We start from the raw sequence: 16916 nt of genomic DNA on the forward strand, positions 1-16916 counted from the left end.
AAACTTTGGTCTACTTTAACAGCCACAATCTAGGTCGAAAGTCAAAAAGAGATCTAGACGCAGCCTGCACGTTAAGCCCTATGAGGGTATAGAAGCAGCTCATATGATCAGGAATGAATGCGCACCGCCTGGATCCAATAGTTAGGTAGAAGCCGATGGTGGGGGAACGTCATGGTGCGATAAGGCTGTTATCAGATAAAGAGTACGGACGGTTAAATTACGGTTACACTTTTTTCACGCAACCGGCCGGCATCTCGGAGACCAGGGCCAAGTATTTCCAAGCATCATACTCCAAGATTTCGATGCTCCACCATTGCTGACCAATTCCTCTTGTATTCTTGATTTTCTGTATTGACCTTCGCTCCTTTGTCGACTTCTGTAATTCAAAATGTATCGCACCACTATGCGATCGGCCTCGAGGCCTGTAATTGCCAGCCTGCGCTCGAACACGATCCGCGCTGCCCCTCGACGATTTAACTCGACAGCAACTCCCGCCGACAAGTCCCGATCATGGAAGAGCTCTGTGGCACGATTGGGTCTGGCTTTCGGTGCTGTCTATTACTATAACACAAGCCCCATCTTCGCTGATGAGGCTATCTGTGCGTTGCAATGATGCTCAGAATTCGAGATTATACGACTAATATAGAACAGCAAAAACGGTTCCCGCACCCGCTGCCTTTTCCGACGATGACCTCCCCACTGTCGACTCTGTCCTCGAGGAGAAGCGCAAACAGATCAAGGCCAAGAGCGAGAAGCCCGCCGACTCATCAAAGCCCTCCAAGCCTCAACAATCCAACACTCAAGCCGCTGCCGCCGATGGATCACCTGCTGCCTTAGAAGAGGAGGCCGACCAGCAAGGCGCTTTCAACCCCGAGACTGGAGAGATCAACTGGGATTGCCCTTGCTTGGGTGGTATGGCCGACGGCCCCTGCGGCGAGGAGTTCAAGACTGCGTTCAGCTGCTTTGTGTACTCGACCGAGGAGCCCAAAGGTATGGACTGTATCGAGAAGTTCCAGTACGTTATATCGGACCCTGGTCTTGTTTCATAGCTTGCTAACTCAGCAACAGGGGCATGCAAGAGTGCTTTAAGAAATACCCAGAAATCTACGGCGCCGAGCTCGCCGATGACGAGGAGGGTGCTCCCACTCCCGATTTTGGCGATGAGCAGCCCGCCCCCGACGCTCGCAAGGCTCCTGCTACCGACAAGGCACCCGCTACCGACTCCAAGTCTCTCCCCGGAGATTCCTCTGCCGCAGCTGAGCCCGATCAAAAAGCTCCTTCCCGAGCGACTTCCAACGAAGCCGAGAAGGAAACCCTCGCTAACGGTTCGCGAAAGGTCCAGGATGTCGCTACCCCCATAGAGAAGCCGCATAACCCAGAGTTGTGGCAGGATATGCACAAGTCCGAGGTCCCTGTAAAGGAGGTTTTCGTTGAGCCTTCACAAGCGCATGATGCTACTGCTGCCAATGCTGAGATCAAGATTATTGAGCAGGAGAGGGAAGCCAAGAAGAAGGCGGAGAAGAAGCAGTAGAAGGTGTAAAATATTGGCGCTGCTAGGGAGAAGAACAACATTTTGTAAAATATTTAGGATCTTGATATGGGCGAGTGTCCATCTGTACCAACGCTGTCTGATGAGAAGGGACAGAAGCCACGAAATTAATAGATACGATCACATCTCAATGCTTTGGTTATTGGTATCTCCAAACAACTTTTGCGAAGTTTGATTTGAGAATGGGATTGTTGAACATAGGTATCAATTCTTATGCCCCCAAACGAAAGAGATGAGTAGTAGCCTGGTATCAGCCAGAGTAGAGAATTATGAAACAAAGTGAAAATGCAGTAAAACAAAGAACTATATCATATCATCCATCAAAAACGTTCGTTCCTTTCAGCGTTCAGCAATTACAAGGCAAGGATTTATCTGTTTAGATGCTTTAGGCCTCAAGAAGACCGTGGCCCGTCAGGCACATCGGCAATTGCGTCGTTTTAGGGTATCATCGCCGCTCGACTCTTAGTTGCCGCCCTTCTTGCCCTTGTACAGATATCGTCCAACAGCACCCTCGGCAGCTGTCACACCAGCGAGGATACCAGCACCGAGAGTGACGGCCTTCCAGTCAAGCTTGCCCTTCTCGTAGAGACCCCAACCCTTGTAGCCAAGGTATGCTCCCAGACCAACAACGGTAGCAAAGTTGGCAATAACAAGGCCAGTAGCACTTCCGTCTGACAGGCGAGAGAATTGTTGGATGAGCCAGTTGTCGGCGCTCTTGGCTTTGGCGGCAGCCTCGTCACGCTTTCGCTTCTCCTCGCGGGCCTCCTCTTCTCGCTCTACGCGAGCAGCCTGGGTCTCTGTCTTGATCTCCTGCTCAAGGAAGTCGTTGGGGACAGTGTGCACGCTAGGCATATCAACATCGACCAAAGAGGCGGTGGAGGCGGACTCGTCAGTGATGACCTGAGGAGGTTGAGGGGCAGCAGCCTGGAGGGGTTAGCAAGAGGGGTCGCAGACACATGATGCTGGATGGAAAGTAACTCACCTCCTCGGGGCTCTGCTTGGGGCCACTGGCAGCAACGTCGGCGTAAGACACTATGATAAAGTTAGTGATCTGATGTTGGGCACAAATACGCTACAGTGACGTGTATACTTACTGATGGTAAGGCGGGGTAGAGAGGGGGATAAAAGAGTAGACTTGAGTTGCTGGGGATGTATTATCCTGTTGTGTTTGTGGCAAAGGGCAAATTTGATCGAGAGGAACCAAAGAGTATCGTGGCCGAGGAAAAGATGGAGGAGAGAAGATGGCTCTTCATGTGACGCAGATCATGAAGCCCGCACCTTTTGAACCTGAGCTTCCGCAATCCGCCGATGACGTATGCGGCTCGAGACCCACTTAGACGCTCTCCTTCAACAAGGAAGCAGGATTTCCCTTGGCTCGGGAGAAATTGGAGTCAGGAACAGGAGCTGGGGTAGCGAATCAGAAGAGCCAATTCTTTGCTGATGCTGATCAAGTTCCAGTGATAGTCGATTAATTGATGACTTGCTTATTCCCTAGAATCCCTACCACCCCTTCCAAGGAATCCATGTGTCCCTCACAATGCCCTGCTCATCAACAACATAATACACGTAAAACGCAGCCGCGGCTATACAAGCGTGATTGCACCACAGCTGAATCTTTTGCCCGACCTCGAAATCCTCATCGACCTTTCGTCCCTCGCTCGTCCCAAGGATCCCATGCTCCTGCGACAATCGGACCACACCCCACGCCGGACTGCCCACCACTCGGCCGAATCCGCTAAAGGCGCTGGCCTCACGCGACAGCGCGATCACACCTGCGTTGACGAGCGCTTCGTTCCTCTCCGGGTACACGCTACATACTTCGGCGGCTACAGACACGGATTGCTGTGTCTCTGTCACAAGGCCAGTTGACACTTGCTGGAGATCGTTGCAGGGGAAATTGCCTGCGTGGAGCTCCAGCTTGATGTTCTCTGGCATTGATGCCTTGAGGCTTTCGACGACATGCGCTGTTGGTGTGCTGCCGACGGAGATGACAAGCTGGTGATCAGAGGGCAGAAGCTTGGCCGCGGCTAAGACGCTCGACACTTCTATGTTGAGCGTCTTCTCAGCCTCGTCCCGCGACCGACCTCCATACGAATGACCTGCGTGACAGTAGAATCCGTAGATACTAATGGCAGACGACTTCTGTGCACGCTCTACCAAGCTGTTCAGTGCAGCACTGTTGGCTTCAACGCCTGCCCGGCGCGATCCCACATCGAGCTTGACAAAGACATCCCAGGGCTGCTTGCTTGAAGCCGACTTTTCGAGGAAATCAACCTGTTGCTCATTGTCGACCATGAGCATGATACGTAGTGATCTTCGCAACTCAACCAACCTTGGCAGGATACCAGGATAGACAGGTAGACCGTAGAGACACTGCGGAATATTCAGTGCTTGTCATCTTCGTAGATCTTCGGTGAAACTCACCTCTTCCAAGAGGCCCTCTTTCACCAGGGGTAAAGCACCTTGGATCTCAGGGATGGTGGAGGCAATGATTCCTCTGTATTTCCCATCCGCCATCATTAACCGTGTCACCTCAAGAGACTGTAGAACACCGAGTTAGTCCATAATATCTCAAATTTTATAGGCGCAATATACCTTCAATGTCTTGACATGAGGTCTAAAGCCAATGCCGAGCTTCTCAACATCGCGATGTAACGTCTCGACATTCGTCTTGAGAACAGGCAGATTGACAACCAGGGATGGTGTAGGAAGCTCTGAGACGTGCTTTCCGGTATATGTCTTATGATTCTCCAGTGAATAGTCCATCTTGAAGAGCTTCTGAGTCACTTTGGCTCTATGATCAAAGTGTTCAACGTGGGGCAAATCCAGCAGTGCGGGGAGTGATGTCGAGCACACTGAGAAGCGTCTGCTCGACTTTATACTTCTTCTGCTTCAGTTGAATCACGGACCTGAGGTATTATTTCACTGATGAGCGGTATTTACAGTGATGATGACCTTACAATTTGAGTATAGATAGATAGTCAAGGTGGTTTCCGCGGCGGTCTCAAGTTCTAGCGCCGATAGTTTTCCGCGGGCAATTACTAACAATAATTGACGATATGCCTCAGCATCAACGTGAAGCTTCACCACAAACCTCGAGACCTCAAAATCCTGTATCCTACGGTGGAATTCCTTTCCCCCGTATCGATCGAAGTCACAGGTTCTGAGAATCATGCCGTATCTGATTATGAACGTACCCTCAACACCATCTGGCTTATCAAAGTGGAGCCCTGCGATCATCAAGAATGGGGCATCCGGGAGAATGAGACTTCTAATAGTCAACCAAGATGTCAAAGACGAGACTATAGTCCGAAGGCCCTCTAATTCTATCATGAATTTTGCTAATTTGTACTGCAATTACCTAAATCTTGTGCTTTTCAGGATAGTAGTTAGACGTTTTGCCTCTCTTGAAGAAGTTCAGACCACCAATATCTCAGCTTTCCTAGATGATGGAAGCTCGAAGAATCTTGCGTCTTCGAATGGACATGAAGTCCTAGATAACATACTCGGGGCGCTTCGTGACATGCTGTAACCCTCGAATTGTTGCAATGGTCACGCCCAGAACTTAGACTGAGGTTAGTTATAGTCTGCCTCACTCGTTCCTAACTCCAATGCAGCGCCAAGTCCTGTTGGTTGAAACATCATCAAGATGCATTGAACCATTATCGACTTGAAGCAGGCTGAATAATTGGCTTCGCAGAAAGGTAAGATAGTGATTCGATCAGCTTGTTACACCGCCTGCATCGACCCAGCACGGTGAAGACCATGTATGACTTCAAGCTTGCCCAACAGTCTGGGATTTCCAGGAATAAGACACTGTGTTTATGCCTTTGCTCAACAATTCAAACCTCTAAAAAGATATCCACCTTCGATACTTATCCAACAAGTTGAGTCATCCCGCAGTCGGAGTCGGAGAAGAGTGCCGTCTTACAACCAGCCGCCAACTGACACAACTTATACCGGAAATAATATCGTCAGTCTCCATTAGCGAGTCTCCAGATCAATTTCTCCGACCAATCGTAAGGCAAGTTGTACTACAAAGTAGTGGTTGATTTGCTGCAGAGCACACCCTCAAAGGCTGGTGCCGAGTCGGCACCGAAAGATGTGGATTCTAGCACTTGCGATCCAAACAGAATCAAATTCTAGCATTCTACCCTGCTTCTCAGATCGTTATTTATTTCTTCTTAATGTCACTAATTCTTCGTTTTTTCAATGACTAAAATGACATTGTTTTGTCTCTTCAGTAAAACTTGAAGAGTTATTGGAAGATGAGTGCACCGAAACAAGACGACGACCATATTGGCGATAGCGAGAGCACTCACACTCGCGTATCAGACCATGATCCCGAAAAACAATCCAATGCGGAAATTGAAGTCCCAGATGCTCCTTATTCAAGCTTCTCACTATGGCAGAAGCGTCTCATTGTTCTGGCTGCTGCTTCGACGGCCCTCTTTTCACCAATGACAGCCCAGATATACTTCCCTGCCCTACCCGCTATAGCCAACGACTTGGGCGTGACCACATCCCAGATCAACCTTACTGTCACGACTTACATGATCTTCCAGGGTATAACACCCATGTTCATTGGCTCACTAGCTGACAGTGGTGGAAGAAGACCTGCGTACCTGGTATGCTTTACCATTTACATAGCAGCCAACATTGGTCTTGCTCTGGCTCCTAGCTATGGTGCTCTGCTGGGTCTTCGATGTCTTCAATCTGCTGGATCTGCTAGCACTGTTGCGCTATGCTTCGCTGTTGTGGCTGATGTTGTCACCTCAGCCGAAAGAGGTCAGTACATTGGTCTGACAGCTGTTCCATCTGTGCTGGGTCCATCGCTAGGTCCAATTATAGGTGGCGTGCTCGCAGAGTTTCTAGGCTGGAGGTCAATTTTCTGGTTTCTCGCCATCTTCGCCGGTGTAGCCATCGTTCTTCTCGCTTTGTTTTACCCAGAAACATGCCGTGAGATCGTCGGAGATGGCAGTATCAAAGCGCCTTTGGTGTACCGTTCAGTATGGCAGATTCTTGTATCCCGACGGAAGCGGTCTGAGTCGGAGAAGAACGGTCTGAGTCGACAAGGCTCACGAGCTTCGACCGTCAAGAAGTTCAAGTTCAAGTTCCCCAATGTCCTCGACTCGATTTTGATGTTGTTTGAGAAAGAAACCGGTTTCCTTCTCGGCTTCAGCAGTATCTGCTTCGCAGGATTCTACTGCATAGCCACCGCCATGCCCACGCTATTCAAGGAGATATATGGCTACAACGAACTTGAGATTGGACTAACCTTCCTCCCCATGGCAGCTGGATCAGTCATTGCAGCATTCATCGTGGGTGCTTTTACAAATCGCAACTTTAAGCGGCATTGCGAGAAACAGGGCATCCCATACGAGCGAAGTAAGCAGCAAGACCTATCCGGTTTTCCAATTGAGCGTGCTCGTCTGGAAATCGGCTTTCCTCTCCTGATGCTCGCAGCTGCTACGCTCGTCTGTTGGGGATGGGCCGTTCATGCCCGGGCTCATATTGCTGTCCCGTGCGTGCTGAGTGGAATCTTGGGCGTAGGAGTCGTTGGCTTTAACAATACAGTCAATTCGCTGCTGATTGACATCCATCCCAGGAAGGCTGGCACGGCAAGCGCTGCGAATAACCTGACGCGTTGCTTGGTTGGGGCGGGAGCCAGTGCAGCGATTGTGCCCATGATTGATGCCATGGGTACTGGCTGGGCTTTCACCCTCGTTGGAGGACTCTATGTCCTAGGGTGCCCTATTTTGATCACTGTCATGGTACGTGGAGTTAAATGGCGGGACGAGTTGAGAGTGAAAGAAGAGAAGAAACAAAAGGCCGAGGATGCCCAAGAGTGAAGTTGAATAGAGTTTGCTAAGAAGCAACGAGCACCCAATGCAGGGATCTGATACATGGAATACAACGTAGAGTCTCGATCAGACTGGTTATCAACAGAGACACATTTTAATAGAATGATTTATCTTTAATTTAAGGGTCAAATGATTTGTTGGTAATGAGAGTGTCGAGGTTACTATTGCCGAGAATGTGGGGATTACCTCTTTGACGCTCATCTTTTTACACCTGCAAAATTTGACCTTCCAACTGAATGGTGTCACATTGGATCTTGTCAGTCCCGCCCGTTGCGATGATTCGCCCTTAACACAATGCCTTTCTCTTATTTTTTCACCGGGATCCAATCGCTCGGCAGTTTCTTGGCCCAGGTCCTCTCGCGAATAGTTTTCTCGTTATTCATCTTGACGATCACTATCGCCATCTACAGGGTATCTTTCCATCCTCTGGCCCGTGTTCCTGGACCAAGACTGGCAGCGATTTCAAGCTTCTGGCATGCATATAATGCTCGAATGGGGCGTATGGCATATCTTGGGAAGACGCTTCATAGAAAATACGGACCTGTTGTGCGTGTTGGTCCTAATGAAGTATGGTTCAATAGCAAAGAGGCTTTTCATGCCATTTACAGTTCGTGTCTCACCTCATACACAACTGTCGACTGACAGTTTCACCAGGTAGTGGGAGTGGCTATGAAAAGTCCGACTTTTACTGTAAATACCAAATTATTCACATAAAATAGCAGAGCGAGAACTGACATCCATGTATAGTGGCAACTGCCTTGAGCAAACCTCACATTGATTGGCATCTCAACCCCGAATTCCAAGATAATCTCGATCTTCTATCAGAGCGAGATGTGAGACGCTACCGTCTTCAGCGCCGACTCATTGGGCCTGTGTACCAGACCTCCAATCTGATTCAGTATGAAGCTGCAATTGATGAGGTTCTTGCACGCTCTATCGCCAAGCTAAAGACATTGAACGGTGCTCAGGTTGAACTCAATGAGTGGATGCACATCATCGCCGTCGAATGCCTTGGTGCTGTCGTGCTATCCTGGTCGCCAGGAATGCTAAAGAATGGTACTGATAATGGCTCTGGTGCTCACGCATACCATGGCTGGAGACGAAAGAGTGTCTTTGGTTTGTTCCCGATGGCCGCTAAGTTGGAGTTCTTACACAAGTCGATCGGGCGACTCTTCAGTACAATTTGGGGCGTAAACTTCCAACCGCCAAAGAACTTCCGGCCATTCTTTCCGGTGAGATAATCTCGCCGATATCGTAAAAGGTTGCGGTGCTGATTTGCATAGGATGTCGGTAAAAGAGTTTCAAGACGTGTCAACGCAGCCACGAAGTCCAAGCTCAATAAAGATAGTCGCAAAGATCTCCTAGCAGATTTGATCCATCTGCACAGAAAGAAGCCTAACTTTACAGAAATTTACCTTCGCAAAATGGCTGTGACCAACTTCGGTGCTGGGCATGAGACCATGGCATCAACACTTACCTCGATCTTTGCGCTACTTGGCTCAAACGAAGAGGTTCAGGAACAAGTATCTCTTGAGATCCTTGAGACAAGTAATCCCGCCGAATACTCCACTGCACCACGCTTACCAGAGACGCAATCGCTCATCAAGGAAGCCAAGCGGCTGTATCCCGTCATCAGCATGTCATTGCCGCGCAAGGTTCCTTCAGAAGGTCTTCATCTCCATGGCTACCATTTCCCACCAAACACAACTGTGGGCTGCAATCCCGTAGCTCTACATCGGAATCCAGATATCTTTGGGTCGGATTCGGATATGTTCAACCCAGCCCGTTGGTTGACTGCAGATCCTGACGCAGCACGTGCAATGGAACGTGTCAATCTCAGCTGGGGCGGCGGCTCTCGATCATGTCCGGGACGACATTTAGCAGAGTTGGTAGTCTTTAAAACCGTTCCCGCTTTGGTGAAGGAGTTTAAGATCGAGGTCGACTTGCCTCCCGAAGACAAGAATCGCTCGTATTTCTTGTCAATGCTGATAGGGGTCAAAGCCCGCTTCATTGAACGAGACGCGGAGTTAACATCAGTCGAAGAATGAGTGTTCAATCCTTGCGGTTTGTTTTTCACTATGATGCCCGTCTGGAAGGGTTGCTGGTGTGTCGGCTCCATCACATCTGCCATCTGACTCCAGGTACGCCCTTCAGTCGACATACTCCGCATTATTAATGCATTTCTATAAGTACCCAAGAGATGGCTTTTGGATCGCTTTTCAAGCATACAAATTCATGGAACCACAATGGTGATACCAATCGTCACAGAGAACGCCCTGATCAAGGGAAGCCGTGTCGCTTATGGCGTTTACGGCACTGGAAAGCCAGTCGTTCTTATCCACGGCACACCGTCCTCATCCCTCATTTGGCGCAACATTGTCCCAAAGCTTGTTGATGGTGGCTACAAGGTCCACGTCTTTGACCTTCTTGGCTTCGGCCTTTCAGAACGCCCATGGGACTCAGTCGTTGACACTTCAATGACAGGTCAAGTCGCAATCCTAGAGGGCCTCTTGGAGCTTTGGGGTTTGGAGAAGACTCATATCATTGCCCATGATATTGGGGGCGGTATCGCACAGCGCTTCTCTATATTCTCGCCTGAGAGGGTTTTGTCCCTAACTCTGATCGACGTCGTAAGCTTCGATAGCTACCCCTCGAAGCGAACCAAACAGCAAATGCAGAATGGCCTTGAAGCCCTGATTAAGACAGGCAGCGACCAACATCGAGCTCACTTCAGAGAATGGCTGTTATCCGCCGTCAAGAACCCAGATAAGCTTGAGAAGTCAAGTCTCAATACATATCTGGACTATATCTCAGGACCCATTGGACAATCTAGTCTGTTTGAGCATCAAGTTCGACACTATGATCCGAAGCACACGTTAGAAGTGGCCCCCCGCCTCGGCGAACTGGAGAAACTACCTGTGCAGTTGATCTGGGGTGCCGATGATGTGTGGCAGGTGGTTGATTGGGCCCACAAGCTTCACAATGCTATTCCTGGATCAGAACTGATAATTGTGGAGGATGCTGGCCATTTCTCTCCTGAGGATCAACCAGAGAAAATATCAGAGCTCCTTATCCGCTTTCTAGGGAAACATTGATGCCAACTCGCACTGATTAGACTAGATGGCTGAAATTGACATAATTGAAGGAGCCTTTTATTATCTCTATGTATCTTTCCTCCATCTTAACTCAAACCCTTCTTAAGGCGTCATTTTGTGCTTCTTTAGCACGCTGATGCCATCTTGTACCAGGCGCAAGGAACTCAAATACGTGCGGCACTCCAGGCCAGAGATGAAACTCGACCTCAACATCGTCTTCCAATAGCCTTCTCACAAACTCAAGATCTTCATCCCTGAATAAGTCGAGCGTTCCGACGTCCACATATGTAGATGGTAGCCCCTTGTAGTTCCGAGCCCTCGCTGGTGCTGCATAGGGTGAAACATCTGCGTCTGGCTTCCCAGCCTTATCTTCACCGACATAAGCCTTCCATGCGAGTTGATTATGTTGCGAAGTCCAAGTGGCGAGCTTAAGAAACTCGATATCAGGAGGATGGCAGGTCCTGTCGTCCAGCTCAGGATATATGGCCATTAGCTTTGCAACTGGTGGATCGAGCTCCCTGTCCCTGGCCATGAGTACAGTCCCGACAGCTATTCCTCCGCCGGCACTATTACCTTTCACGCATATCCGGGATGGGTCGATGTTTAGCTCCTTTGCGTGATCTATAAGATACTTGAGACTCGCAAAGCTATCCTCCACAGCTGCAGGATAGGGATGCTCGGGTGCAAGGCGATAATCAACCGCGAACACTGGCCTTTCAATTTCGAGCGCTATAGCGGCATTGGTTCCCCCACATATATCCACAGTACCCGAGACAAAGCCACCGCCGTGAATCACAAGAATTGCAGGTTGTGGTTCTTTCGCTCTCTGGACCTTTGGTGTTGCATACCGGCGAAGGAGTATTTGTACGCTATCATAGCTCTCAACCGAGTAATCTGTCTGTTCAACGATATCATGAGAGGGTGCTTCGGGAAACACTTTTAAGAATAGAGCGTGGTTGTTGTGACGCATTTCAAGGGCTGTCTCAGGGGGAGCTGGAGGGCGGCCGGATTTGATAAGAGCCAGCGCCTCGGCGAATTCAGTATCATATTGAACAGGCATGACAAAGTAGTAGGTATGTAATAATCGTGAGCTGCTGAATTTTCTCTTTGGCTTGAGAGAACATTTACGGCTCCTTAGGCCTTTATATACATATCTAGTCTACATGGTATGCCGAGGCTGAAGGTTGAGCTGCTGTGAGGGGTACAAAGCAGTTCAACTCTGGCATTGCCTGTCTAAGGTCGGCAATGGGGGAATAACATCACCCATCGGAACCATTGACCCGAGCGATTTTGTCATCACGAGCAAAATGAACTCACAGTACACATTAGGTTGAGGTTGAAGATGTCAGAGATTGGTTGTATGATTGGCTGGCTCGTACGGTTTCTCGTTTAGACAAGCTTACTGTACACAAAGATCTCAGGGATGCCTGTAGCGCGCTGGGGTTATAGTTATTGGCTGCATAGACATAAGATTTGATAAGATTAGATCCAAGAGATTGAAAATAGTGCCCTGATTCAGGTTTGGGTCTGAGACATTTCTTTAAGTGTCTTCCTTGTTACTGGGCTGTCCTCTGATGTCTCGATGGGATGCAACTGCTGTTGCTGCGTTTTCAAAAACATTAATTCCTCATCGGCCTGAATCGTGCAGCATCAAGCCTAAATTAAGTCTCCCGCTGAAAAAGTGCTTAGGCAGCTACTGGTATTGTTGAGAAGGCAATGGAGACTTTTGGAAACAAATGGCGTGCCGTAAGGCCTCACGTGACGCTATCGGTGGATGACAAGCTCCGAGACGCCGGTCCATACCGTACTAAGCGTGGCGTGGGCCTAACCCATCGATTACCTCGACGAAAAGTACAGATCGCGACTTGCAGGTTGCAACCAAGAAATTGGGAAATTTAGCCACTCGGCGGGCAAACAACCGCAAACACTCGAAGAGAGTCAAATATTCTATCTAATGATATAGTTGAAACTCGAAAATACTCCTCAGATCGAGATACGCCTATCTCGACCCCTTTCGCCCATCATGGCACCCCTCGTCGACAACCCCCAGATCAAGCATGCCGAGCTGCTGCGCCCGTTGTCATTCCATTTCCACGCATACATCTGGCCCTTTACTATTATCTGGCCCATCTTCTTCGCATTTTACTTGAGCCCCGAGCTCTACGAAAAGTACATCGGTGCGGAGGAATGGACTGTTGTCTGGGTTGGAACTATCATCACTCTACAGTCTCTTGTCTGGCTCAGCACACATTGGAGTGTTGATCTTGAGGGCAAGTTCAAGGCCTCTAAGGCTAAGGATATCGAGGGTGCGGAGTTGATCAAGGTCATCCCTATCGCAAACGCCGGTTCCGCCGAGATTTGCAAGCTTGTTCGCGATAAGGTGGGGAGATTTTGATATTCAGAAACAACTCAAATTACTAACATCGTCGTTGCAGGCTGGTGGCAAGCTCAACACCTCGTTCCTCTTCCAGAAGCGGCGATTCCTCTACGATACCACTACCAAGTCTTTCACTACCCTCAAGTACGATATCGATGTCGAGCCCAAGCCTTCTATCGGCCACTTTCAGACTTCCAAGGGTATCCAAACCCAGACTGAGTTATCGCGAATTGAGCAACACTATGGCAAGAACGCTTTCGATATTCCCGTTCCCACCTTCACCGAGCTTTTCAAGGAGCACGCAGTCGCCCCATTCTTCGTCTTCCAGATCTTCTGTGTTGGGCTTTGGATGCTTGATGAGTACTGGTATTATTCGCTCTTTACTCTCTTCATGCTTGTCGTGTTCGAGAGCACTGTCGTCTGGCAGCGTCAGCGCACACTAAACGAGTTCCGTGGCATGAGCATCAAGCCCTACGATATGTGGGTGTTCCGTCTGGGCAAGTGGACCGAGGTACAGAGCGACGAGCTTCTCCCTGGTGACCTTGCCTCTGTCAACCGAACCAAGGAGGATAGTGGTGTTGCTTGTGATATGCTCTTGGTCGAAGGTACCGCTATCGTTAACGAGGCTATGCTTTCCGGCGAGAGTACTCCTCTCCTCAAGGACTCCATCCAGCTTCGACCCTCCGATGTTCCTCTGGACGCCGAGGGTCTTGACAAGAACGCTTTCTTGTGGGGTGGTACCAAGGTTCTCCAGATCACGCACGGAAACCCTGACCAGGAGAAGCCTAAGCTTTCCTCTGGTGTTCCACCTCCCCCGGATAACGGCGCCATGGCCATCGTCATGAAGACTGGTTTTGAGACTTCCCAGGGTAACCTGGTTCGAACTATGATCTATTCAACTGAACGAGTATCTGCCAACAACGCCGAGGCTCTCTTCTTCATTCTGTTCCTTCTGATCTTCGCCATTGCTGCCGCTTGGTATGTTTGGGATGAGGGTGTTCGCAAGGATCGCAAGCGCTCTAAGCTCATGCTCGACTGTGTCTTGATTGTTACCAGTGTCGTCCCCCCTGAGCTTCCCATGGAGCTTAGTCTTGCCGTCAACACCAGTTTGGCAGCTCTGGCTAAGCTGGCTATCTTCTGTACTGAACCCTTCCGAATTCCTTTCGCTGGTCGTGTTGATGTGGCCTGCTTTGACAAAACAGGTACCCTGACTGGCGAGGATCTTGTCGTAGAGGGTATCGCTGGTCTGGCTCTTGGACACGAAGATGAGATCAAGGACACCAAGGAGGAGGATGGTGCTCACTCTACCATGACTGCTGTCACAGAGGCTTCTCTCGAGACCAAGCTGGTTCTTGCAACCGCCCACGCCCTTGTCAAGCTTGACGAGGGAGATATCGTTGGTGACCCCATGGAGAAGGCTACTCTGACATCTCTTGGCTGGACTCTTGGTCGCAACGATACCCTTATGAGCACCAATAAGGCTGGAAGCACACATGGTACCGTTCAGATCAAGCGCCGATTCCAATTCTCTTCTGCCCTCAAGCGCCAAAGTTCTGTTGCTATGGTTCACGGAAACGATATCAAGACTGGTCGCAAGATCAAGGGTACTTTCGCTGGCGTCAAGGGTGCGCCCGAGACCATCCAGAAGATGCTCAAGGTTATCCCCGATGACTATGAGGAGACTTATAAGTACTTCACTCGCAAGGGTTCCCGTGTTCTGGCTCTCGCCTACAAGCAACTTACCATCGATACTGAGCTTGGTTCTGGAAAGATCAATGATCTGAAGCGCGAGAAGGTTGAGTCTGATTTGACATTCGCCGGTTTCCTCGTCCTGCACTGCCCTCTCAAGGATGATGCCAAAGAGGCTGTCCAGATGTTGAACGAGAGCAGCCATCGCGTGGTCATGATTACTGGAGACAACCCCCTTACCGCCGTACATGTCGCTCGTGAGGTTGAGATCGTCGATCGTGACGTCCTTATTCTTGATGCCCCCGAAGATAACTCCAACGGTGACAAGCTCGTCTGGAAGAGTGTTGACGATAAGGTCAGCATCAAGGTCGACCCCACCAAGCCCATTGACCCCGAGATCATTCGCTCCAAGGATATCTGCGTTACCGGTTATGCTCTTGCCAAGTTCAAGGGACAAGTTGCCTGGAATGAGATTCTGCGTCATACCTGGGTCTACGCTCGTGTTTCCCCCAAGCAAAAGGAGGATATTCTTCTTGGTCTCAAGGATATGGGTTACTACACTCTGATGGCTGGTGACGGTACCAACGATGTCGGTGCTTTAAAGCAGGCTCACATTGGTATTGCTCTGTTGAACGGAACACCTGAAGATCTCACTCGTATTGCCGAACATTCCCGAAACACCAAGATGAAGGAGATGTATCAGAAGCAATGTGATCTCATGAAGCGCTTCAACCAACCTAACCCTCCTGTCCCTGCTATGATTGCCCACCTTTACCCCCCTGGACCTCAGAACCCTCAGTTTCAGAAGGCTATTGAGCGTGAAGCTCAGAAGAAGAACGTCACCCCCGAGGAATACGCCAAGTCGCAAGGCTTCGATTACGAAACCATCACCTCTCCTGGCGCTCAGGCTCTTATGGATGCTGGTCCTCACGCCAACCGTCAAGGCGAGGCTGCTAAGAAGGCCGCCGGTTTCGCTGACAAGCTTGCGTCTGGTATGATGGAGGCTGAATTGGGAGATGACGAGCCCCCTACTCTCAAACTTGGCGATGCCTCAGTTGCTGCACCTTTCACATCCAAACTCCGAAACGTCGTTGCTGTCCCCAACATCATCCGCCAGGGCCGTTGCACTCTTGTTGCCACTATTCAGATGTACAAGATTCTCGCCCTCAACTGTCTTATTACCGCTTATTCCTTGTCCGTCTTGTATCTTGAGGGTATCAAATTTGGTGACACACAGTATACCATCAGTGGTATGCTCATGTCGGTTTGCTTCCTCAGTATTTCTCGCGCTCGTGTCGTCGAGGGCCTTAGCAAGGAACGTCCTCAGCCCAACATCTTCAACGTTTATATCATCGGCTCGATTCTGGGACAGTTTGCTGTTCACATCGTCACTCTGATCTACATCGCCCGACTCTGCGATAGACTTGCCCCGTAAGTTAACACTCCATTCTACATGACTCTGATATAATAGCTAACATGTTGTAGTCGCTCTGAGGATGTTGATCTTGAGGCTGAATTTGCTCCATCTCTGCTCAACTCTGCCGTCTACCTTCTCCAGCTTATCCAGCAAATCTCCACCTTCGCCATCAATTATCAAGGCCGTCCCTTCCGTGAATCTCTCTCCGAGAACAAGGGTATGTTCTATGGTATCGTTGGTGTCTCCGGACTTGCTTTTGCCTGTGCTCTCGAGCTCTTCCCCGACATCAACGAGGGTATGAAGCTTGTTCCTTTCTCGGACGAGTTCAAGACCAACATGACCGCTGTCATGGTCATCGACTACGCTGCTTGCTGGCTTATCGAGGTCAGCTTGAAGAAGTTCTTCAGCGATTACCGACCTCGCGATATTGCCGAGCGACGACCTGAGCAGCTGGAGAGGGAGGCTGTTCGCCGCGCCGCCGCCCAGAAGAAGAAGGACGAGGAAGAGGAGCAGAAGAGACTCGAGAAGGTTGCCGAGTTTGAGCGCAAAGTCGAGGAGCGACGAAGAAAGATTGAGGAGTGGCGAGCTGGAAGAACTTAATAGTCTTACTCAATCATAATGAGATGATTGAGATTTTGGTTTAGATCTCATGAGAGGCTTTAGAGTAAGCATACTATATCATAGACAGGAGGAAATTATTAGGGTTGGGCAGGTTGGGGAAGTTAGGAGCCGGCCAATTTGGAGGTGTATACTATTGATGGGTAGACTTGATCATGAACACAACCGATTATTTTAATTGCATTTGAGGCCTAAAGTGACCATTCGTTTAAACAGCCAAAGGCTATAATTCATTGTAACGATGCAGTTAGTATCACCAAGTCCAGGACTGATTATTTCTGATTGTAGTACTGGCATTCGCTTGCTA

The 16916-nt window shown here is 49.6% G+C and overlaps 7 protein-coding genes; 5 read left to right on the plus strand and 2 right to left on the minus strand.

Annotated features, from left to right (window-relative positions):
• Nucleotides 1–388: 388 nt before the first annotated feature.
• On the plus strand, nucleotides 389–1531 carry FFUJ_07779 (related to mitochondrial intermembrane space protein Mia40; the record flags this gene model as incomplete). XM_023578069.1 has 3 exons in its annotated part: nucleotides 389–599; nucleotides 652–1015; nucleotides 1069–1531. 3 exons carry the CDS (start codon nucleotides 389–391, stop codon nucleotides 1529–1531), a joined length of 1038 nt encoding a protein of 345 aa, XP_023431031.1.
• A 480-nt stretch (nucleotides 1532–2011) lies between these two features.
• FFUJ_07780 (uncharacterized protein) lies at nucleotides 2012–4315 on the minus strand (the record flags this gene model as incomplete). XM_023578070.1 has 6 exons in its annotated part: nucleotides 2012–2473; nucleotides 2532–2581; nucleotides 2644–2692; nucleotides 3086–3922; nucleotides 3974–4090; nucleotides 4145–4315. The coding sequence occupies 6 exons, from the start codon at nucleotides 4313–4315 to the stop codon at nucleotides 2012–2014; spliced, it is 1686 nt and encodes a 561-aa protein (XP_023431032.1).
• Nucleotides 4316–5817: 1502 nt separating this feature from the next.
• On the plus strand, nucleotides 5818–7401 carry FFUJ_07781 (probable dityrosine transporter; the record flags this gene model as incomplete). The annotated part of the gene is made up of 1 exon (XM_023578071.1): nucleotides 5818–7401. The coding sequence occupies one exon, from the start codon at nucleotides 5818–5820 to the stop codon at nucleotides 7399–7401; it is 1584 nt and encodes a 527-aa protein (XP_023431033.1).
• A 306-nt stretch (nucleotides 7402–7707) lies between these two features.
• On the plus strand, nucleotides 7708–9461 carry FFUJ_07782 (related to pisatin demethylase; the record flags this gene model as incomplete). XM_023578073.1 has 4 exons in its annotated part: nucleotides 7708–8020; nucleotides 8068–8103; nucleotides 8161–8645; nucleotides 8697–9461. 4 exons carry the CDS (start codon nucleotides 7708–7710, stop codon nucleotides 9459–9461), a joined length of 1599 nt encoding a protein of 532 aa, XP_023431034.1.
• Nucleotides 9462–9659: 198 nt separating this feature from the next.
• On the plus strand, nucleotides 9660–10508 carry FFUJ_07783 (related to pisatin demethylase; the record flags this gene model as incomplete). The annotated part of the gene is made up of 1 exon (XM_023578074.1): nucleotides 9660–10508. The coding sequence occupies one exon, from the start codon at nucleotides 9660–9662 to the stop codon at nucleotides 10506–10508; it is 849 nt and encodes a 282-aa protein (XP_023431035.1).
• Nucleotides 10509–10599: 91 nt separating this feature from the next.
• FFUJ_07784 (related to lipase/esterase) lies at nucleotides 10600–11568 on the minus strand (the record flags this gene model as incomplete). Its single annotated transcript, XM_023578075.1, has 1 exon — nucleotides 10600–11568. One exon carries the CDS (start codon nucleotides 11566–11568, stop codon nucleotides 10600–10602), a length of 969 nt encoding a protein of 322 aa, XP_023431036.1.
• Nucleotides 11569–12531: 963 nt separating this feature from the next.
• On the plus strand, nucleotides 12532–16591 carry FFUJ_07785 (putative ion-transporting P-type ATPase SPF1; the record flags this gene model as incomplete). XM_023578076.1 has 3 exons in its annotated part: nucleotides 12532–12888; nucleotides 12944–16005; nucleotides 16060–16591. The coding sequence occupies 3 exons, from the start codon at nucleotides 12532–12534 to the stop codon at nucleotides 16589–16591; spliced, it is 3951 nt and encodes a 1316-aa protein (XP_023431037.1).
• Between the last annotated feature and the right edge of the window lie 325 nt (nucleotides 16592–16916).

This window comes from Fusarium fujikuroi, chromosome FFUJ_chr05 (genome assembly GCF_900079805.1).
Source record: "Fusarium fujikuroi IMI 58289 draft genome, chromosome FFUJ_chr05".
NCBI lineage: Eukaryota > Fungi > Ascomycota > Sordariomycetes > Hypocreales > Nectriaceae > Fusarium > Fusarium fujikuroi.